Source organism: Cordyceps javanica, chromosome 4, assembly GCF_051103115.1.
Source record: "Cordyceps javanica chromosome 4, complete sequence".
NCBI lineage: Eukaryota > Fungi > Ascomycota > Sordariomycetes > Hypocreales > Cordycipitaceae > Cordyceps > Cordyceps javanica.
The window spans coordinates 119,243-138,462 of NC_139298.1; the positions used below are offsets into that span (position 1 = coordinate 119,243).

Sequence of the window (19,220 nt, forward strand, 5' to 3'; positions counted from 1 at the left end):
GCCCGTTACACAACGCTTCTGGCCGACCAGAGTCTCCTCGCTCCCCGTTTCCATTTGATTTTGTGTTTTGAATCACCAAGATGGCAGGCGGCGCAGGAAGTGAAGCGACAGGCCTTAAATTCCTCTTGCCTGTGGGATCCGCAATTATGCAATCAACTGCCGCGAGATGGGCCATGATTTCCACCTATGCTGTTGCCTCGACGTGAATTTGAAAGAGCTTGTAGCTAAAGACGAAAGAAAAAATCACCGAGAATGGGTAATTGATGTCTACTATTTAAAAACTTGGCAGTATTCTTATTTTATGTTATTCTTTTCTCGCCATAATGATATATTACATGGGCGTAGAGAGCTAGATTGTCGTCAGCAAGGGCTTTACTTGGCGATACCCTGTCACTTCTCTTGGACGACATAATCTCTACAGTCGATAGCACTACCTCCATAATGATACGTAACAATCTATTTTGCAGTTCTATTTCGAATTGTAAAATTGTCGTTGTTGTAACGTAGCTTCTTTGGGTCGCGGCAGAAGGAAATTGCGTCGTGACCATGGGAAAACGGAAGCACGGCGTCGGGCAACCAATACTGTCAAACGTCAGCCCAAGTTTGCAAGTGATGATACCTAGTACAGCTCTGAAAGGTCTGCAAAGAGGACTGAGAATAGCCAAGAACGGTCAAGATTCAAAGTTGAAAGCCAGAATGGAGCGCAATCTCCTAGACTGGTCGCCCGACGCCATTTCTAAGATGCCTTGTTTCTTAACATCCATTGGGACACTACTAATCTTATCAGGGGTCGAATACATCAGGTAATCTCGGTCAAAATTCCCATAATAATGTCCAGTCTGGTAATGTTTCTTCTGACGGGAATGGGAACCGACCTTTCCTCACGTCGTCTGACGACATTGAGAAAAACGCTAGGTCAAGGGGGCATACTACGGTTTGTCATCGACGAGTCTACGTGTTTCTCTCCCTATTTGCTACCCTTGGTGAAGAGATCATTTGCTACACTCAGTGAAGCAATCGCAAATCTCGCCTTTATGCGTGCAGCAGCGGGCAAGCTTCACCCATCATTGGCTCGTGCTGTTCTGAACACTTTAATGAGCTGGCCGGAAACAACGTCGATCGGCCACACTATGGGGCGAGTTTGGTCTAATATTAATTCCCTGATTAAACTATTTCAAGGCTTTGGAAAAGACTTGCTCGATGACACCTTCGAGGCCATCATACTTGGTGCTTTAGTACTTCAGGGTCGCAAAGCAGAAAAGGCAATTGGCCCTTGCCTGCCGATGTAGCTGTAACTGATGGTAGGCAAGCCAACAAGCCAAGGAAAAGGAGAGAGACGGTGTGTCATTTGAGCACGACTGGCGATTTTGGGGGGCGTTGGCCAAGGAATGGAGAGTAGTGGTGGTGTGGCGGTAGTGACGGATTTCTTCTTGGTTGGAAGCGGACCAAAAGGTGGTTCGTGTGCCGACGATGGGCCGCTGCGAGCAGATGGAGTACGACGGAGGGACCCTTGAGAAGGTTTTTTCTTTCCTTCTTTTCTCTCTCTCTCTCTCTCTCTCTCTCGTTCTTGTCTTGGCCATTTCCTCTGTCATTTATTTTACGCCGTTTCCATTTTTGATTTTCGACTTTTTTTTATTTTAATTTTTTTATTCAGCTTTAGCTTTTCTGGCAAGTGCTCCGAAACAGGAAGGGGGGGCAGTAAGATGGTTCGCAATCGTGGTTTGGATGGCTGCCTAGGAGCCCGTGACGATGCCAAGAAGGGCAAGCGAACCAGCAGAGCAAGGAAGGCTCAGACGGGCGTGCCTGGGGTAAGATGTGCATGAGTCGGCGGGCTCCGGTTTAGGTTGAGTTTGGGTTTATCAGCAAGTTGACAGCTCAGCAAGAGTTTTTTTTTTTTTTCCCCTTTTCGAGTCTTTGTTCATTCTTTTTTTTCCGAGTCGGCAGCGGTGCCTCTTGATAGTGTCTGTTGAGTCTATTTGCGCAAAGTGCTAACCAGTCAATCAACTACTCAGTATCCGTAGTTGACCTACTGGTAATAGGGGTTGCCTTTTGCTGATATAATCAAGCGCTAGTCAGTCTGTTCGGTGGCGAATCTGGTCATTGATTCGTGTTAGAATGGTTGATCAAATAATACGTACAATGTACACGGCGAAAGCTTGCAAAGACGTTGGCACGCACGTACCGCGTCTTGCCCTACAAATCGAGCACATGGTGATTTCGAATGGATTCAAAGACGCAGACTCGAGACTACGGGGAAAGGGGGAAGATGCAAGCCATGAGAGACGGGCTCGGTGTGAGTCGCTTGTTCTTTGCATGAGATGCAGGGCGTGGGCTGTGCTTGTTAGCGCGCGCCGTCAGCCGCAAGGCAGCCATCCATGTAGAGAGCAACAAGTTTATTACCAGTATGACAGCAACCAGTGTTGGGCCTTATCTTGGTGCCCATTTTGCTCAGCCGCAGAGTCGCCCCTCCTTTCCTTTGTCTTGCAGGTGCCGTGCAGCGGATATGCACGACTGGGTGGTGGGTAGAGGCGTTCGCCCGACCTGGCTGGCCCGGCTGGCTGCTTGCCTGGAACATGCCAGCGAAGCTTACGGGGTCAGTCAGTGTGTGGTTGGCTGTCGACGGAGAGAGAGGACACAGCAGGCCCGAGGAACTATTGCCATTTGTCTCACACTTCACTGCTGGCGGGGAAGTTTTGCCGATGTAGTACTCAGGACTGCAGTGCTGGTAGAGTTGTCCATGAAGCTTTGGCTCCCCCTGCCTTTTTTTCCCCACAGCGGCTAGTGACGTAGGTACCCATGAGACGGAGAAAAAGAAGGAAAAAAAAAAAGTACGGATACTCCGTACTTATTAGGGGTCGTATAGTGTGGCCCAAACTTTTGATACGAGAGTGCTGCGGGTGGCGAGTTGAAAACCTCTAGGCCGAGACGGACATAGAAAGGCCGAGGAATGAACAGACGAGTATTACCGTACTCGTAAAAAAAGACTGAAATCGAATGATTTTTCTTGAAAGAAAAATTACAAAGAAAAAGAAGACATAAGAAGCAGAGACAGGATGGAGAATAACCACGTCGGACAGTGCAATGGTGCAGCCTGACGCTACTGGTACAAGGCTTGAAAACAGCCCTGCAGTCTGCCCCAAACGATCGCCAGTTGGCGCATGGTTTGTTGCATATGCAGACCACGGCCGCCTGAGGCAAAAGCAGCAAGGGATTAGAAAAAGGCCAGACGCACACACACACACACAGTAAAGGGCAAGCATGGGTCAAGGAAAATAAAGCGAGTTCGTACATGCGTGCGTGCCCATCAGCCCTGTGGGCAAGGCAGGGCGAGGAAAGTGAACTGATAGGTGGGCGCAGGGGGGAGGGGGAGGAGGGGGGGAGCGAACCAATGATGACGGCATGACGAAACATGAACTTGACAAGTAAGTACTACCAGTAAGCTATAACAGCGAGCCCTGGCGTCATTGTTATACGTTGGGAAAGGAAAAAAAGTAAAAAGAAAGAAGAGGCCAGCCGTTGGAGGCCAGCCGTTGGAGGGCTGACAGTACCTACCTACCTACCTACCTAGTTACCGGATGGACGCCTGTGAGAAATGCCTGGGGAGAAGCCTGGGCAAAAGCCTCGAGGGCTGAGCCGAGGGCTGACAAGGAGAGGGAATGGAGGGTTACTTGGACGGCGTTGCAACGCCGTCCGTGGTACAAATGCTGCAGCAGCAAGGCGGGCTTCTGCCGCCGCCGCAGGGTCTTGATGGTTTCTTTCTTTCAGTGTGCCCAATGAAGAAACGGAGGCGCTGCCTTTTTTTTTTTCTCTCTTTCTTCTTGACCCGCGTTGACAGCTACCTGTTTGGCCTGCTGCCAAACCTGCCAACCTGCCTGCCGACCTGCCTTAGTAGCATCACGCTTCCATGCCGCTAACAAGGACCACTAAACATGATGGTGGGGGGGCCGGCGGCACTTTCCACTTTCCCACTTCCCACTCAGCAGTGAGGCGAAACGAACGGCCGACTCCCCTGTGGCTCCCCGTGGTTCCCCTGTGTGGCTCCCCTGTGTTGTGGCTCCCACAAGGCCCCGTCTCCCGCTGGCCCGTACCAGTAAGTTGACGTATCGTCACGGTACTTGCCTTTCTTTTTCGATTCTATTATTCTTTCTTTATTTTTATTTCTTTTTTTGGCCTCTGTGACGTTGCTGGTTCGTCTTTTTTTTTTTTTTTTTTTTCCCCTTTGGTTCCATGTCTTGTCTCCCTAACCCGAGACAAGCAAACAGAGTCATGCGCAGACTCACTCACTTATTCACTCTCACATCTCACACACACATCCAGGCCACACACCACGCTCACCAACCAACTAAAACATTGCCGCCCATGCTTACAGCCGGGCGGCAAAAACACAAAACCACTTGTCACTGACACCCCTTCACTTCCCTCTTTCTCTCTCTTTCTCTCCCTCTCTCTCTTCCCTCCTCTTCCACAGTATCTTTCTATTCTAGAATTACTTTCCCTTTTCCCCCCATCAAACGCTCTGTACAACATTTCAAACCCCGCATCGCCTCCCGTCAGTCATCTGTCGCCACCCTTGTACCTCACCACCACGTCCACCGGCCCGCCTGTCACCTGGTCACGCTACATCACGAGCCAAGCCAAGACGACGACTCTGGCACCGGCGCGCCGCAGCACTCTTGGCCCGAACCTCTTGTTTCGGCCAACTAGCTACTCTGCACCCAGCTGCCGTTCGGCTCGATTCCCAACTCTTTACCCGACTTCTTTTCCCCCATCGTCTCGTAATCCTCAGGCCGCAAGATCAACGCAGCAGGCCGCGGCCATCCGTCATCGGCAAACGCCCATCTCCAAGACGCACTTACACGCCACCCTCAAGCCTCTGCAATTACAAATACGCAACCCCAAACACCACGCGGGCTCGCGCACTGTCGCACCTGTCCAAGGTCCCGAAAAACACTTCTCCTACCCATCATGAACGGGACTGCCGCCGCCCGCCGCATCGACGCCGTCGACGCCTTTGCCCGCACCCTCTACCAGCGCACCAAGCAGGTGCCGCCGCCGGCCTTGGACGATGCCGCTGTCGCCGTCCGCCAAATGTACATTTCCCTCCGCCACCTGCGCGTCGAGGCTGCCGACCCAAAGTCCCTCCTCAACAGGTCCGACTCTTCCTCATCATCATCCTCCAGCCCCTCCTCCTCCTCGCCCTCCTCCAGCTTCTATGCCGCCGAGCTCGAGCCCATCGTCGACCACTGCGAGTTTGCCCTCCGGCAGCTCGAGACGGTCCTCGATCGCTTCGATGCCGCCCCCAACAAGGACGCCCTGGCGGACCGCATCGCCTCCATCACCGCCAAGGTCGCTCAAAAGGAAACGGATCTGGCTTTTTTCCTCGACACCATCCAGACACGCCCGAGCACGACGCGCGCCGCCACTGATCACAAATCGCTGCCAGACGACATGATGTTTGCGATTGAGCGCTCGGCTTCCAAGGTTTTGAGCCGCCATGCTGGAGTGCCAGAGACGGACGTGGACTCGCTCTGGAACGAGTTCAAGGTTGAGCTGGAGCGGCAGGACTTCACTGCCGACCAACTAGACACTCACAAGGTACGAACCCTTCACAACCAACCTGCTCGGTCGGATGCCACCCGCTAACCTGCAACTCCCTTTCAAGGCTCTGGCACAGGAATACATTCGACAGCTCAGCGCTGCCTGGAATCGCAACTGCGGCGCCACACCCACGTACCAGAGCGTCGCCGAGTTCGAGGCCAACACGGCTCCCCAGGTCCAGCATCACGTCATGCCGCCAGTCGTGCCCCCCAAGCTGCCCATCCCCCCGCCCAAGGAGATGAGTCAGTCGCTCATCAATGACAAGTCACTGGCCAGCATCAAAGCGACCCGTCAGGCGCCCGTCGACAACAACCCCTCCTCGGTGACGGTCCTCCCTTCACAGTACTCGTTCGAAGTCGTCGCGGGCGTGGACGACGACAAGGACCCCAACGACCTGTCCACGGCCCTGGTTTCGACAAAAGACCTGGTAGCCATGGACAGTCTCGCGCAAGGCATGAATGGCATGCAGTTACACGCAGACCCCTACGCACAGCCAGGCCGGCTCGGTGATGACCTGTCCCGCTCGCCCACCTCCCAGGCGGCGGCTAGCTCACCGCGATACCGCTCCAGCGCCCCCTTCGATCCCAGAGTGATAACCCACACGGGTGCCAGCCCCATCCGTCCGTCGTGGTTGGCACCAGACACGTATGGCAGAGATATCCCGCCCGATGCGCAGTGGACCAAGATTCGCCGCGCCCTCGTCAGCCCCGAGGTCCTCGACCGCGCCGGCGTGCGCTACGAGGCGCGCCCAGAGTATGTCGCCGTCCTTGGCCGTCTCGACCAGCACCAGATTGCCGAGCTTGCCCGCCAGAGCGCCGAGTGTCGCGCCGCCCGCTCAGCTCGTCCTCCGCTGCCGCCCCGCCGCTCCGACGACGACGACGCCCCCGACCACAAGGACAGGCGCTCTAAACGCGACACCAAGAGGCATCACAGCGACGACGACAGTCTCTACGACGACTCGAGCGACTCCACCGACTACGAGGACGACCGCGCCCACGCCGGCAAGGGCACCCGCAGCTACCCCTACATTGTCAGCGCGCCGCCCAAGCCCGGCAGCAAGACGTCCCCCTCGACCACGGTCAAGCCCAAGCCCATCCTCAAGAACAGGAATGAAAACCACGTCCGCTTCGATCCGGAGCCGCACGAGGTCGAGCACCCCAGCAGCGCTCCCAGCGCCTACTACAGTGACCGTCGCAGAGACCACCACTACCACCCAGAAGGTGGCTCCTCTTCGTCCCGGCGACACAGAGACCACCACTACGACCGTGACTATAATGACCGCGGAGATCGACACCACCGCAGCCACAGGGACCGTCGCGATAGAAAGAAGAAGTCGTGGGGCGAGACGCTCGGCGCCGTCGGCATCGGTAGCGCCGCCCTCTTGCTTGGCGGCGTTGGGTTCTAAAAAGGAAAATTGGTACTGGCAAAGAGACCGACACTTTTTACTCTTTCCTTTTCTTCCAACAACACTTTCTCTTTTTCTCTCTCTTTTTTTCTCATCATCATCTCTTTTGGAATACAGAACATGGGGGATTTTTTCTTTTTCATATTTTTTTTTATGATAATGACTTCAACTACGATTATGATGATAAAACCGGGACCATATACACACACATACATACAACCAACACGTCCAATTTGGAGCTTGATCTTGCGGGAGGAAAATCATGTACTGTATACACACGACTTTGATTTTACACATTTGCAGACATTGCAAAACAATGACATTCTAATGACCTACACTGAAGAAGCTTCCAGTTAATTCTAGACGCGACCAAGTTCCAAGCTCGCTTTTGTATGTGCATCTCAAAACTCAATGATCCGGTTCTGTATGCACCCTTCCCGTGCTTGTATGCCATGTAACGATGGAATTGATTACACTCGAGTAGAACCCTGTAATGGTAGCATGACCCGGCAATCCAAGTTCGACCGCGCCTCTATGTACATGCTTGTCATGCCTGTATGCCGAGTACCTACATGATTGACCACACTCTAGTTGACACCTGTAATGGTGCGTGCCACTTCAGACTACACGGCCGACCGGCTTCTATATACATCCATGAGCTCCTCGTCGTCCTGTTTGCACGAGCCCATCTTTCCATTCGTCATGTACAATGCCCATCCACGCAGCGCAAACCGCGCTCGCTCATTTGTATACAAAAGAGGGCATGGCTGCATGCCAGCGTCCCGTTTACAGCATCATCTGCTCCTCCAGCGCCTCCCACCACGGGCCCGTCCGGCCCAACGACCCCGACGGCGGCGCCACCACCCTCGCCAGCCGCTCCTTGGGCACCGGCCTCGTCTGCAGCACCGTCATGGGCCACACCGTCGGCCAGGCGAAGCCGGGCTCCGTCGACTCCTGCTGGCCGCGGACATGGACGCCGCTGCGCTTCGCGGGCCGCGTTGTGCGGATGCGCCGCCTCCAGCCCTGCAGCCGCTCCGTCATGCTCTCGTCGCCGTGGCGCTCGAGCGTCACCCTGCCCTGCGCGGTGCGGTACCGCACCGCCCCGGGCAGGAAGTAGCCGTAGTCGCGCACGAGGTTCGGCACCAGCTCCCGCCCGGCGGGGCCGTCGCGGAGCTGCCGGTTCGCCGAGATCACCTTGAGCAGTTGCCTGAACCACATTACGATGCGGTGGTGTGTATGGTCCTTGAGCGTCTCCGCCTTTTGCCGCCGCAGCGTCGCGCGTCGCGGCGCGGCGACACTGTCGCCGCCGAGGGCCTCGGCCTGGAGGACCTCGTCCGCGAGAGCCGTCTCATACGCCTCGATGAGCGTGGCGTAATAGGGCAGCGCGTACTCGTTGATGGCGTCAAACGCCTTGACGACGCTTCGCTGCACGAGCAGCGTCTTGATGTAGATGTCGTAGTCGTCAAACGTTGGTGTCACGTTGCCCTGGGAAGGTTGTGTCATCGCTTCCCAGACGTGCATCACGTCGATGGAGCTTTGGGTCGTGGACGCCCAGTCGCCGAGTTTCCGGCGCGCGTCGCTAAAGGGCTTGGAAGAGAAGAGGTACGTCCAGTTCAGGAGGCTTGACCAGACGGAATGCGGGATGGGGATGCTGTAGCGCTGGGAAATGAACTGAATGAGTTGCAGCCCAAGGGCAATGTGTGACATTGCCCCGAATCCTTCGGCAACGGCCTCGAGAAGAGCTGCGGTCGGTCGTAGCGGCGAGTCGGCGGGAAAGTCGTGGCCACCGGTGATGGACGTCTGCGTCGGATCTCTCTCGTTCTCAATAATGATACCATAGTAACTGCTGAAGATTTGTTCCTTGATGGCGTGCAGCGAAGCCGACCGGGAAAACGCCTTGATCGAGGTGCAAAGAAGCTGCTCGTCCATGTCGAGGCCGTATAACAGCCCGCGCCTCCAGTGTGCGCGGTAGCCACGGTCCTGAACACGCTTTCGCAGATCTCGCATGATATCTTCGTCCATGTCCGTCGGCTTGCGGTTCCACGGCTCCTGTCGCAGCGCGTTGATGCTGAATCGCTGCCGGTCGAGCGCCTCGAGCGTGGCCCCGTGCATCGGGTTGCGGCTGCGGTACAGGTCGCGCGCCTTGATGGCCACGCGTGCCCGGTCAAACTGGTAGTATAGCGGCTCCGTCATGAAGAAGGCTTTGAGGAATTCGTTCCATGCCCGAGTGTTGCGCCACTCTTGCAGGCCACTCTTGGCTATGTCGCCCCAGAACTCGCGCGCCGCGTGAAAATCTATTGCGGCACCCGCATTTCGCATGCCAATCTCATAATCGGCCAGTGTGAGGGGCACACCGGAGGTGCGGATGCGGAAGAGCGTCTGCAAGCCCGCGAGCACTTGGCGGTGGCGGTCGCGCACACCATACTGGTCAACAAACTTGCCGGTAGCTGTGTACTGCGCCTCGCCGGCGCTGATTTTGAGGCCACCAGCGGCATCGTCAGCAGAGCGGAACGGGTCCAGACAGCGGATAATTTCGGACAGTGTGGGCGCGGAGAGCTCGAGAAGCTCCTCGACGGCGGCAGGGTGGAGCGGGGAGGTCTGGTTGGCCAGCACATCCGTCCATTGGATAAAGGCGACGAGGATCCGTGATGAGTCCTTCTTCTGAACTGCGCGCAAGAGCGTGTCCAGTTCTGTCCTCTCGCGCGGCGGTAGCACATCGGCAAACTGCGGCCGGATAATGGGCGTCTCTGCGTGCGTGGCCAGACACCGCCGCCCCCACGAACCGACTACTCGCGTGCTGCCACTTGGCCGCTGTATGGCGACGAGCGCTGAGCAGCGACTGAGGCATGTTCTTGCCACAGTCGGTGATCGTGACGCCATTGACTCTCGGCAGAACAGCCTCCACGACGTTGGCAAATATTTCGCCGCACGCCCTTCGATTCGTCGTAACAAACAAATCCCTGTGTTCGTTCGAGGAGGGCCCTGGGCTGAGCGGAGTCGCGGGACTGGTGGAGCATGGTCCTAGTCTTGAAGGAAAGTTGGGGTAAACGGGGCACAAACTGTGAGGCTGGCTAGGTGCATATTTGCCTGTGCCCCGATTAGTGCATACCTAATCCACCCGAAGATTTTCCAGCCATGGCCAGAGAGATGCTCATCTTGGTCCTCGCAGCTGGGTATATCGCGAAATCGTTAGACACCCGCAAACGACGCACCCCCGCCCTTTCTGCCGCCAAAATCTTCCGAAAAGCTTGGAAAACTGTAGAGAAAGTCGGGTTTTCACAATGGCGGACGACGCGGATGGATCGAGCCACGTCTCGGAGCCCTTGGACCTCGTGCGCCTGCTCCTCAACGAAGTCGTGTTTGTGAAGCTTCGAGGCGACAGAGAGCTCAAAGGCAAGCTTCATGTGAGTCGCATCTCATCTCATTCAAGATCTTGCGTCGTGTTGACACATCCAGGCCTATGATAGCCATTGCAACCTCGTGCTTGGTGAAGTCGAGGAGACTATTTACGGCGTCGATGAAGAGGACGATGAGGAAGAGGCCAAGGTATGATGCACCGAAGCCGCTCAGTTTTTGCAGACATGTAGCTAATCTGCCATTTGAAGACCATCAGCCGCAAGTCGGAGATGCTCTTTGTTCGAGGTACGTGAAAAGGACAGGGCACTTCGCAGGTCCGGCTCAATTAACCAACTCAAACACAGGTGACAGCGTTGTTCTCATCTCTCCCCAGGTTCCTTTCTGAGAGGAGTCGAAGAATTGCTGCCCAGTCCGTATACGAGTGTTCAAAACGTGCTACAGCCTTGCGCAGCACTCAAGAGGCTTGACCGAGCCCGACGAGCGGCGTCCAGATGCCACGGAGCACCCGTTCAGTCACCTGCGCAATCGGGCCGCTCTGGATCACTCGATTTGTTCACGAGTATGTCATGAACAAGATTGCAATGACACTAGACAGGGCAATCTGCAAAGCCTTGTAGCTGCGCCGCAAACCGCCATAGAGAGCACGATATTTAGATGAGGCGACGTAAATCCGAGGCTAGCAGTTTCTCTGAAGAGCACCTGAAGTTACTTTAATGAATTTTCACTGCTCGGCACATCCCAAGTCATCTATTCTGGACGTGCATGCCGGCATCTACCCGATTGTTGCATGGCTTCTGTGATGTTCTCTAGCGTTCCCCACCCTCTCGACAACTCGAGGTCACCGGGTGGCTCATCGCCATCGAGCTCTTTCCCCACGCAGTCTGCCTAGGATGAATCTATGACTACCTCGTCCGCCTATGACTCTTACACCACCACTAACAGAGCACAGCGACAACGGGCAATCTTTTGCATACTTAAAGCTTCAATATTCCTCTGAAGCATACCTTATCAATTACATACCTCAAATGATTACCCGAATACCGATCTGACCTTTGGCGCATCGCGCCAGATTCCATTGCATCATGGCTACGAAAGCACAAAAAGCACTCCCTCACGAGAAGCGCAAAGGCGAATCTGTACGTCAATTCGACACCAAACTTCTAGCCTGCTAACATGCGTTAGGCCCTCAGCGAATTTGCCGAATACGTCGAGCAGCAGCAAAGCATTCGATTCCCAGCGGCTCCCCCGACCCCGGCCGATTCGACCGAGTACCACGAAGAGCTGGACGAACTTCTCGACTCCCTGGATCTGGCAGACACCACCACCAGAATATGGATGAAGCCTCTCTTACTAGGCTCCGATGACGAATCATTAACGAAGCTCCAAAATATCATCCTCGATAGGATCGAGGAAGGCCAGGGAGAGGCCATCCTCGAGCTGGGATACGAGGACAACGGCGACTCGATGAACCTGACGTCGGACCAATGGAACGTTGCATATACCAGGCTTGAGCTTGCTGCAAAGAATCTCGACGCCATTTGTCAGCTGCTACTGACCAAGAATGTCGGCGGTGAGACTGAGGCGGCTAGCACCACCACTGCTCCAACCAAGGACAAGAGCTGCACCGGCAAAGTGCTGATCCGCCGGGCCCCCAAGACAATCGAAGAGGCCATCGAGACACGAATAGCTGTTGTTGGAAATGGTAAGTATCATACCGGGTCAATGGCGGCTACCTACTAATGCAGCTTTAGTTGATGCTGGTAAGAGCTCGCTCCTCGGCGTTCTCGTCAAAGGCGACCTCGACGACGGGCGCGGCAAAGCTCGCGTCAACCTCTTCCGCCATAAACATGAAATGGAAACTGGTCGAACCAGCTCTGTCGGCATGGAGATTCTGGGCTTCGACGCCGCCGGCAAGGTCGTCACCTCTGACACTCCTGGGCGTATGTTGCTGCTACGGGAAAGCTCCACCACGACAGTCGCATTCTGACAGCTGATCTAGGAAAACTCTCTTGGGAAGAGATTGGAAAGCGAAGTGCCAAAGTGATCACGTTTACGGATCTTGCCGGTCATGAAAAATACCTGCGCACCACCGTCTTTGGCATGCTCTCCACCAGCCCAAACTACTGCGTCCTCATGGTCGCGGCAAATCACGGCCTGACTGCCATGAGCAAAGAGCATCTTGGAATCGCACTGGCATTGAATGTTCCGGTCATGGTTGTCGTTACCAAAATTGACATTTGCCCACCGCACGTCCTGGAAGAAAGCATCAGACAGATTACCAAAATCATGAAGAGCCCCGGAGCGCGCAAAGTCCCAACATTCATCAAGGATCGAGAGGACTGCATAAACACCGCAACGCAGTTTGTGAGTCATAGAATATGTCCCATCTTTCAGGTGTCCAACGTCACTGGCCAAAATCTCGACCTGGTGCGCCTCTTTTTCAATATTCTTCCGCATCACGGTAGGTACAACTCTGGGGGGGCTTTTGAGTTTCAGGTCAACGATACCTTTTCCGTCCCGTTTACCGGTACAGTCGTGTCTGGCATCATCAAATCGGGTGTTATTCATGAGGGCGACAGCGTCCTCATCGGCCCCGACTCGCTTGGCCAATTCACCCCAACTGCGATTCGGTCGATTGAACGCAAAAGACTTCGGGTGCCCGCAGCATCTGCCGGACAGTCTGTCTCTTTTGCCTTGAAAAAGGTGAAGAGAAAAGATGTACGGAAAGGGATGGTTGTACTTTCCAAACCCGAGGACGAAGTACTGCCGGTCGTCCACAGAGACTTTGTTGCTGAAGGTGAGTGACAGCGTCGCCTTGTTGCCATGTTTTCATGTTTGCTCATACAGCGGCTCAAGTTCTCATCCTGTCGCATGCGACTACTATCAAGAAAAAGTATCAAGCCATGCTGCATGTGGGACCCGTTTCGCAGACGTGTGCCATCATCGACATTGACAGGGAACTCATCCGCACGGGCGATCGAGCAACCGTTGCGTTTCATTTTGTACAACGGCCCGAATATCTGGCGCCTGGCGACAGGTTGCTGTTCCGAGAGGGACGAACAAAAGGCCTTGGCATAGTCAAATCAGTGGGCTACGACCCGAAACATCCTCTGAGCGGGCCGACGCGGGCAGACAGTGACCAGACAAATGGCAAGTAAACGCGTTGTGTGGTGATGGTAGTCGATATGTATGACCAGCGCTCTTTTTCTTTTTTGGCTATGATTTCTTATAGAAGGCCCAAACGCTACCACCAAATGTTTACTCCTTTCTATTAGCGTGTTTTGTTCTATTTTGCAGCACAATTTACAATGAATTTTCCGTCTCATCCGCTGTTTTGCCGTCGTTCCTGGTGAATACCTGATGATACATGCAAGTTTGGGGGGGTTCTTCTTGGCCTTTATTTGGCCGTCGCCGTCTCGCGAGCCACCCTGCGAATCTCCTCGACGAGCGGCGTGACATCGTCGGGCCGGATCGGCAGGCGATGGCCGGCATCCCACTCGAGGAGCGACCTCGTCTCGGGGTCGCAGTACTCGCGGTACAGCTTCCGGTGCTCCTCCAGCCCCGGGTCCTGGAGGCCGTGCATGTGGATGGTGGGTATGGTCAGGACGTGGCCGCCGCGGGGCTCCTTCTCCTTGGCGGAGGAGAAGTCGGCGGCGGTGGGGAGCGACTCGTTGGCCGCGCGGTCCGGCTCCAGCGACACGGGCGGGCCCCTTCCGGCGATGAGCACGCCGAAGCGAAACCGCGGGCGGCGGTGATGATGGTGGTGGTGGTGGTGGTGGTGGTGCTCCGGAGCGCGACCCTCGGCGGCATCGGCGTCGGCGTCGGCGTCGGCGTCGCGGGTCTGCTGGCGGTAGAGGAGGCTGGCGCAAATCTTGGCGCCCTGGCTGAAGCCGAGCAGGGCGGTCCAGTCGCCGCGGCCGCCGCGGGCGTCGTCGTCGGCCATGGCGGCCTCGAGGGCGCGGTCGAGGCGGGCGACGGCGGCGGCGGCGGTGATGGGCGGGTGGGCAGGGCCGAAGCGCAGCCAGCGCTTAAAGGGGCCGTTTTGGCTAAAGACCTGCAGCACGTCGGGCCCGGCCTCGGACGCAAAGGGCGCCTCGGCGTACACGAGCCGGTACTCGCCCCGGAGGTCGGCCGCGATCCGGCGGCACTGGATCCTAAAGATGCCGGCGTTGGTGCCGCCCCCGTGCAGGCACAGGATGCGCGGCAGGCCGAGCGTCGGGTCGCACGCTTCGCCCATTTTTTTTTTTTTCAGGGTTTTGTTTTTCGGGATGACTGGGTCTAGAAGGGACGGGGAGGGTGTGAACTGATGGTGAAGAAGAAACAAATGAGGGTTTTTTTTTTCTGAGCAAACACTTGCTTTTTTTTTTGCCTCGTATATAAGCTGTCAAGGCCTGCGTCGCTCTAAAAAGAGAAAAACATGGGGGGTTGTAGGAAAGTTTTGAAAACGTTGCGGTGCGAAACACTTGAACTGAAATCGCGCGCTGGCGCTGCAAGGCTCCGGTGGCGGTCACCACACACCATGTCAGACGGTGGTGGATTTACGGGTCAACTACAAAAGAAGAACACTTGCTGAGAAGATGACGGCATTCTCGAATAGGCGCGTAAAGATAGATAAAGAAACAAAGAAGAAAAAAAGAAAAAAAAATACAGTGAAATTTCTTTGGTTGATGTTGCTTGTTCCCATGCCCTGGCCAGAAGCCGTGCTCAGCAACGGCAACCACCCAGACGTGTCTTCTTTCTCCCACGACCCTGAACCAGGCTGTCGTTATCGCCAAGGATGCCGAGTCTCTACTTATTCGACCGAGACGGAGCAGCTGAGTGTTGCGCACAAGTTTTTTTTTCTTTCCAAAGCAGCCTTGTCGACGACCGTATGACTCAGAACCCGCAGTTTTTCTTGGGATTTTTCTTCACTACACATTTTCACAGCCGCCGCATCACACAGCACAGCCCTTTTTTCGTGGCGACCAGATCACATCAAGCATTCAAAACGCCCCCCTTTTTAGGAATTAATTTTTTTTTTTCATTTTATTCATTTTCATCTTCATTTACTTTCTTTGTATCATTCATGTACAACTAAATTTGGTATATGCTCACTGTGAGCGGTACGTTCTAACAGCGCTGTTTCGTAGATAAAAATAAAAAACATCCCCCAAAAATATAGAGGAAAAAAGATTCGTCATACTCGTCACATTCTAGACATGTTTCCCATGGCTCTCGCCTCCCTTTTTTTCCCTTCATGCTTTGCGGACGAAAATATGCTCCATGCGCCTCCCTCCGTTGAAAAACTGAAAGAGAAAAAAAAATACCCAGGCGAGTTTGTGTTTGGTACTACGGCCTGCCTGTGTGGCCGTCCCATGCATAAAACCGGTGAATCTGAAATATATGGTATGCAAAAACGAAAAAAAAAAAGGAAAAAAGGGGAAAAAAAAGAAACAGAAGGTAGGTAGAGCGAACCAGCCAACCCAAAGCAAGACCGTTACAGAGTCACTCAGGGCGACGTGTTGGAGGCGGCCGCGTTTCGATGCTTTGCCAAGTCTTCCAGGTTCAGGTTCATCGGCGGGCGAGAAATCTCCAGGCTCCGGCTGGGCATGCGGCGCCCGCCCGGCGTCCGCGGGTGCGCCACGTTGACGCGCCCCGAGCGGTCCAGGATGCGCGGGGGCGTCTCGTCGCCGTCGGAGCCCGAGTCGTCGTCGTCACCGCCGAGGCCGTAGTCGGCCAGACGCGCGAAATAGTCCGCCAGCCCGTCCACCGAGGGCGTGCCCACTACCGTGTCGTACGTGGGCGGCGGCGTCATGGCGGGCGTGCCGGACGCTGCCCCGTCGTCGCCACCGCCCCGTCCGCCGTCCACGAGCATGGGCGGCGGCGCCGTGTCCTCGTCGAAGCTCGGCGGGCTGAAGCTCGGCGCGCGCAGCAGGTGGATGGGACGGAACCGGCGGTGATCGTCGCCGGCGGGACCGTCCACCGAGGCGCGCGTCGGACTGCCGCTGCCGCTGACGGGCTCGTGCGCCGGCTGGTGGACGTGGGCGGCGCGCGGCGCGGCGGGCAAGACGTCGGCGACGGACGGTGCCATCTCGGACTCGGCAGGGGCCAGCGCGATGGACGAGGCGCTGGGCGAGACGTCACTGGCGACGACATGGGCGTCGGGACACCCGCACGACGCGTGGTACACGTCGGGCGGGGTCGAGGGCCCCGTATAGGACGGCAGCGACGTGTTGGCCTGCGTCGCGCGGCAGTTGAGGACGGTAAAGGGCGAGTCGATGCTAATCTCAAAGTGGCGGCGCTTGGTGCCGGACGGGTCGTCGGGATCGAGGCGGCTGATGCGCATGACGACCTTGATCCAGTGGTAGACGTTGACGTTCTTCCAGCTGCAGTCGGGGTTGAGCCGCAGGTCCTTGTTCTTGGCCATCATCTCGCACGTCGGGATCTGCACGTTGGCCTCGATCTCGGTCGAGCCCCACATGTTTTCGAGCCCGAGCTCCAGCTCGCCGAGGATGTTATCCGTCGGCTCGGGCAGGGGCTCGGGCGGCATGTGGCGTCTCGAGGCGTCGGCCACGCGGCGTCGGCGGGCCGTCTCTCTCGCCTCCTGGCGCTGCTGGGGCGTGAGCTCGCCGCCGCGGATGGTGCGCACCGACGAGTCGCGCCAGTGGGAGTCGAGGGGCTTGCCGGCCACCTTTTCGAGGAGGAGGATCTTGCGGCCGGGATCCTTGCGCGTCACGCGCTTGTCGTTGGTCCAGTACTCGGTGGACTCGGTCAGGAAGACCTTGAGCTTGTGGATGTGCACCTTGTCGAGGGGCGTCAGCTTGAAGGCGATGGGGATCTTGGAGCCGATGGGGAAGCTCTTGCCCGAGATGACAATGTCGTAGTGGAGCTGGTTCTCCCACTGCCGGCTTATCGAGATGGGCTCCGACATTTCCTGCGACATGGGGTCCGGCAGGCGGATGATGGACACCTCCTTGACGCCGTGCAGGTTGGGCTTGAAGGCGCCCGCACGGTCGACGGTGGCGTGCAGCTCCCACTTGACCGAGCCGTACTGCAGCTTGGTCGTCTCGAGCTGGTGGTAGTCGATGGGGAGCTCAAAGGAGTAGTCGTAGGTGCCGGGGTAAAAGACCTTGTAGCCCTTGGCCTGTGTCGCGGACGCGACGCTGTAGTCGTTCTTGCCGAAACTGCGCGACTGGACGGTCTGCAGGGAGAGGCGCTTCATTTCCTTGGAGTTGAGGCTCATGCGATGTGATTGAAGGCTGGGAACCGCCAGACTTGTGTTGCTCGAGTTGTTGGAGCTGGATTTGAGTGAGTAGGTGCACTGGTTCCCGTATTCGCTCTCCCACCCTTCGCTCATGGCGTTGAAGAATGTCAGCACCTGCGTTCTCAGGCTCTCCTCCTCAAACAGGTCTTGCTTGAGCGGGGGGATACCCTCGGGCCACTCGGTGCGGGCGCGGCCGAGCAGCTTCAGCTGCACAGCCTTGAGCTTGACATTCTTGGTGACGTTGAGTTGCAGGCGCCCGCGGAGGAGAGCTGTGCCGCTGCGCTGCTCCGGCCGGGCGTGGCTGTCATGCTCGAAGCCGTAGAGGAAGATGTTCTGCTCGGCGAGCAGGATGGAACAGGTCACGCCGCTGCCCGACGCGACAGGCTTCGGAATCTCGGTGACGGAGGCGACGGCCGACTTGCTGCTCATCCTGGAGGAAAAGTAACCGCTGTCGGCGTTGAGACGGTACGCGGCTGTGTCGGCGGCGCCTCGGCGGCGTGATGTCATCGCGGGCGGTGATAGTGGTGGTGCTGTTGTTGTTGGTGTTGGCGCGACGGATTCCTCGGCGATGCTCGACGCAGAACTCGGCACCGGATCAGATTCGGGAACAGGAGTAATTTGGTCGTCCTGTGCTGGGCTGGTCGGCGGCTGGTTGCCGCTATGTGACGGGCGCAGGCTCCCGGGGGCAGCCGCGGCTGTGTCGAGTGGTTTGCTGGAACGAGGGTCCGGCGTCTGACGAGGACATGCAGCAGAGTCTGGGCTGCTGAGCGCGGAGGATCTGCGAAAAAAGATGCGGCGTTCGGATTTGTGAGCGGACTTTTCCTTGTTTCCCTGTCTCCGTATGTTGAGTCCAAGTGACTTCGGCGGTGGGCGAAGATCGCGAGGTACGTAGCCGGCAGGGAAAGAGAGTATGTGGATGGCTTGGGGCCGGGTTCGGCGAGGCCCAATCAAAGGCGCGGGAAAGCTCTCGGTCTGGCTGTCGAGGGCAGCAGGATGAGGCCGATCAGAGCGATAGGAAATGTTTCCACAGTCGGCAAAAACCCAAGGGCCAGGGTGTTGGCTGGTTCGGGACCTGGCGGTGAGCATTGTTAACGGCTGCTTCGCAGGGTCTCGTTATGTATATGAGAGTCTATGAGAGGAGCAGCACAACGACTCGAGCCATTCGAAGACGGGAGAGGGTAGAGGGGGGGCGCTTGAGAGAGCTGGGCGAGGATGGGAGGTGGATATAAGTGACGTGTGTTTTGAGAGGCGAGAAATGCCAACAGGTTTATGGGTAATCTGCCAAGTCAATGGCGGTGCCCGAAGCAGAAGCTATAGCAGGAACAAAGCCATCGGTACAAGCTGGGTAAAGAGATGGCACTTGCCTAGTAAATAGAGAACGAGTTGTGACAGGGAAGGGTGTGATATGGTGTATATAAGAGGGATTGATAGTGGGGAGGAGGCCTGCAACGGACGGGCCGCTTATAGCAAGTGCGAAACGACGAGACGAAGCAGGCCAGGGCCAGAAAAAGAAAAAGAAAAGAAAAGCAATGCTAATAAGAAGGCATGAAAAGCAAAAGGCGCACAGCCACAAGTCCCTGGCCACGGTGTGTGTCCAAGTCAGGGCGACGACGGCCC

At 56.3% G+C, this 19,220-nt stretch overlaps 6 protein-coding genes across 6 annotated transcripts; 3 read left to right on the forward strand and 3 right to left on the reverse strand.

The window, feature by feature from the left end:
• Positions 1-4,965: 4,965 nt before the first annotated feature.
• V2A60_005942 (uncharacterized protein) lies at positions 4,966-7,003 on the forward strand (the record flags this gene model as incomplete). Its single annotated transcript, XM_083257240.1, has 2 exons — positions 4,966-5,595; positions 5,663-7,003. The coding sequence occupies 2 exons, from the start codon at positions 4,966-4,968 to the stop codon at positions 7,001-7,003; spliced, it is 1,971 nt and encodes a 656-aa protein (XP_083113366.1).
• Positions 7,004-7,789: 786 nt separating this feature from the next.
• On the reverse strand, positions 7,790-9,883 carry V2A60_005943 (uncharacterized protein; the record flags this gene model as incomplete). The annotated part of the gene is made up of 1 exon (XM_083257241.1): positions 7,790-9,883. One exon carries the CDS (start codon positions 9,881-9,883, stop codon positions 7,790-7,792), a length of 2,094 nt encoding a protein of 697 aa, XP_083113367.1.
• Positions 9,884-10,284: 401 nt separating this feature from the next.
• On the forward strand, positions 10,285-10,745 carry V2A60_005944 (uncharacterized protein; the record flags this gene model as incomplete). The annotated part of the gene is made up of 4 exons (XM_083257242.1): positions 10,285-10,407; positions 10,460-10,549; positions 10,609-10,645; positions 10,705-10,745. The coding sequence occupies 4 exons, from the start codon at positions 10,285-10,287 to the stop codon at positions 10,743-10,745; spliced, it is 291 nt and encodes a 96-aa protein (XP_083113368.1).
• A 697-nt stretch (positions 10,746-11,442) lies between these two features.
• V2A60_005945 (P-loop containing nucleoside triphosphate hydrolase protein) lies at positions 11,443-13,518 on the forward strand (the record flags this gene model as incomplete). Its single annotated transcript, XM_083257243.1, has 5 exons — positions 11,443-11,496; positions 11,543-12,062; positions 12,112-12,300; positions 12,360-13,157; positions 13,217-13,518. 5 exons carry the CDS (start codon positions 11,443-11,445, stop codon positions 13,516-13,518), a joined length of 1,863 nt encoding a protein of 620 aa, XP_083113369.1.
• A 239-nt stretch (positions 13,519-13,757) lies between these two features.
• Positions 13,758-14,597, reverse strand: V2A60_005946 (uncharacterized protein; the record flags this gene model as incomplete). Its single annotated transcript, XM_083257244.1, has 1 exon — positions 13,758-14,597. One exon carries the CDS (start codon positions 14,595-14,597, stop codon positions 13,758-13,760), a length of 840 nt encoding a protein of 279 aa, XP_083113370.1.
• A 1,251-nt stretch (positions 14,598-15,848) lies between these two features.
• V2A60_005947 (or S-antigen, C-terminal domain-containing protein) lies at positions 15,849-18,689 on the reverse strand (the record flags this gene model as incomplete). The annotated part of the gene is made up of 1 exon (XM_083257245.1): positions 15,849-18,689. One exon carries the CDS (start codon positions 18,687-18,689, stop codon positions 15,849-15,851), a length of 2,841 nt encoding a protein of 946 aa, XP_083113371.1.
• Between the last annotated feature and the right edge of the window lie 531 nt (positions 18,690-19,220).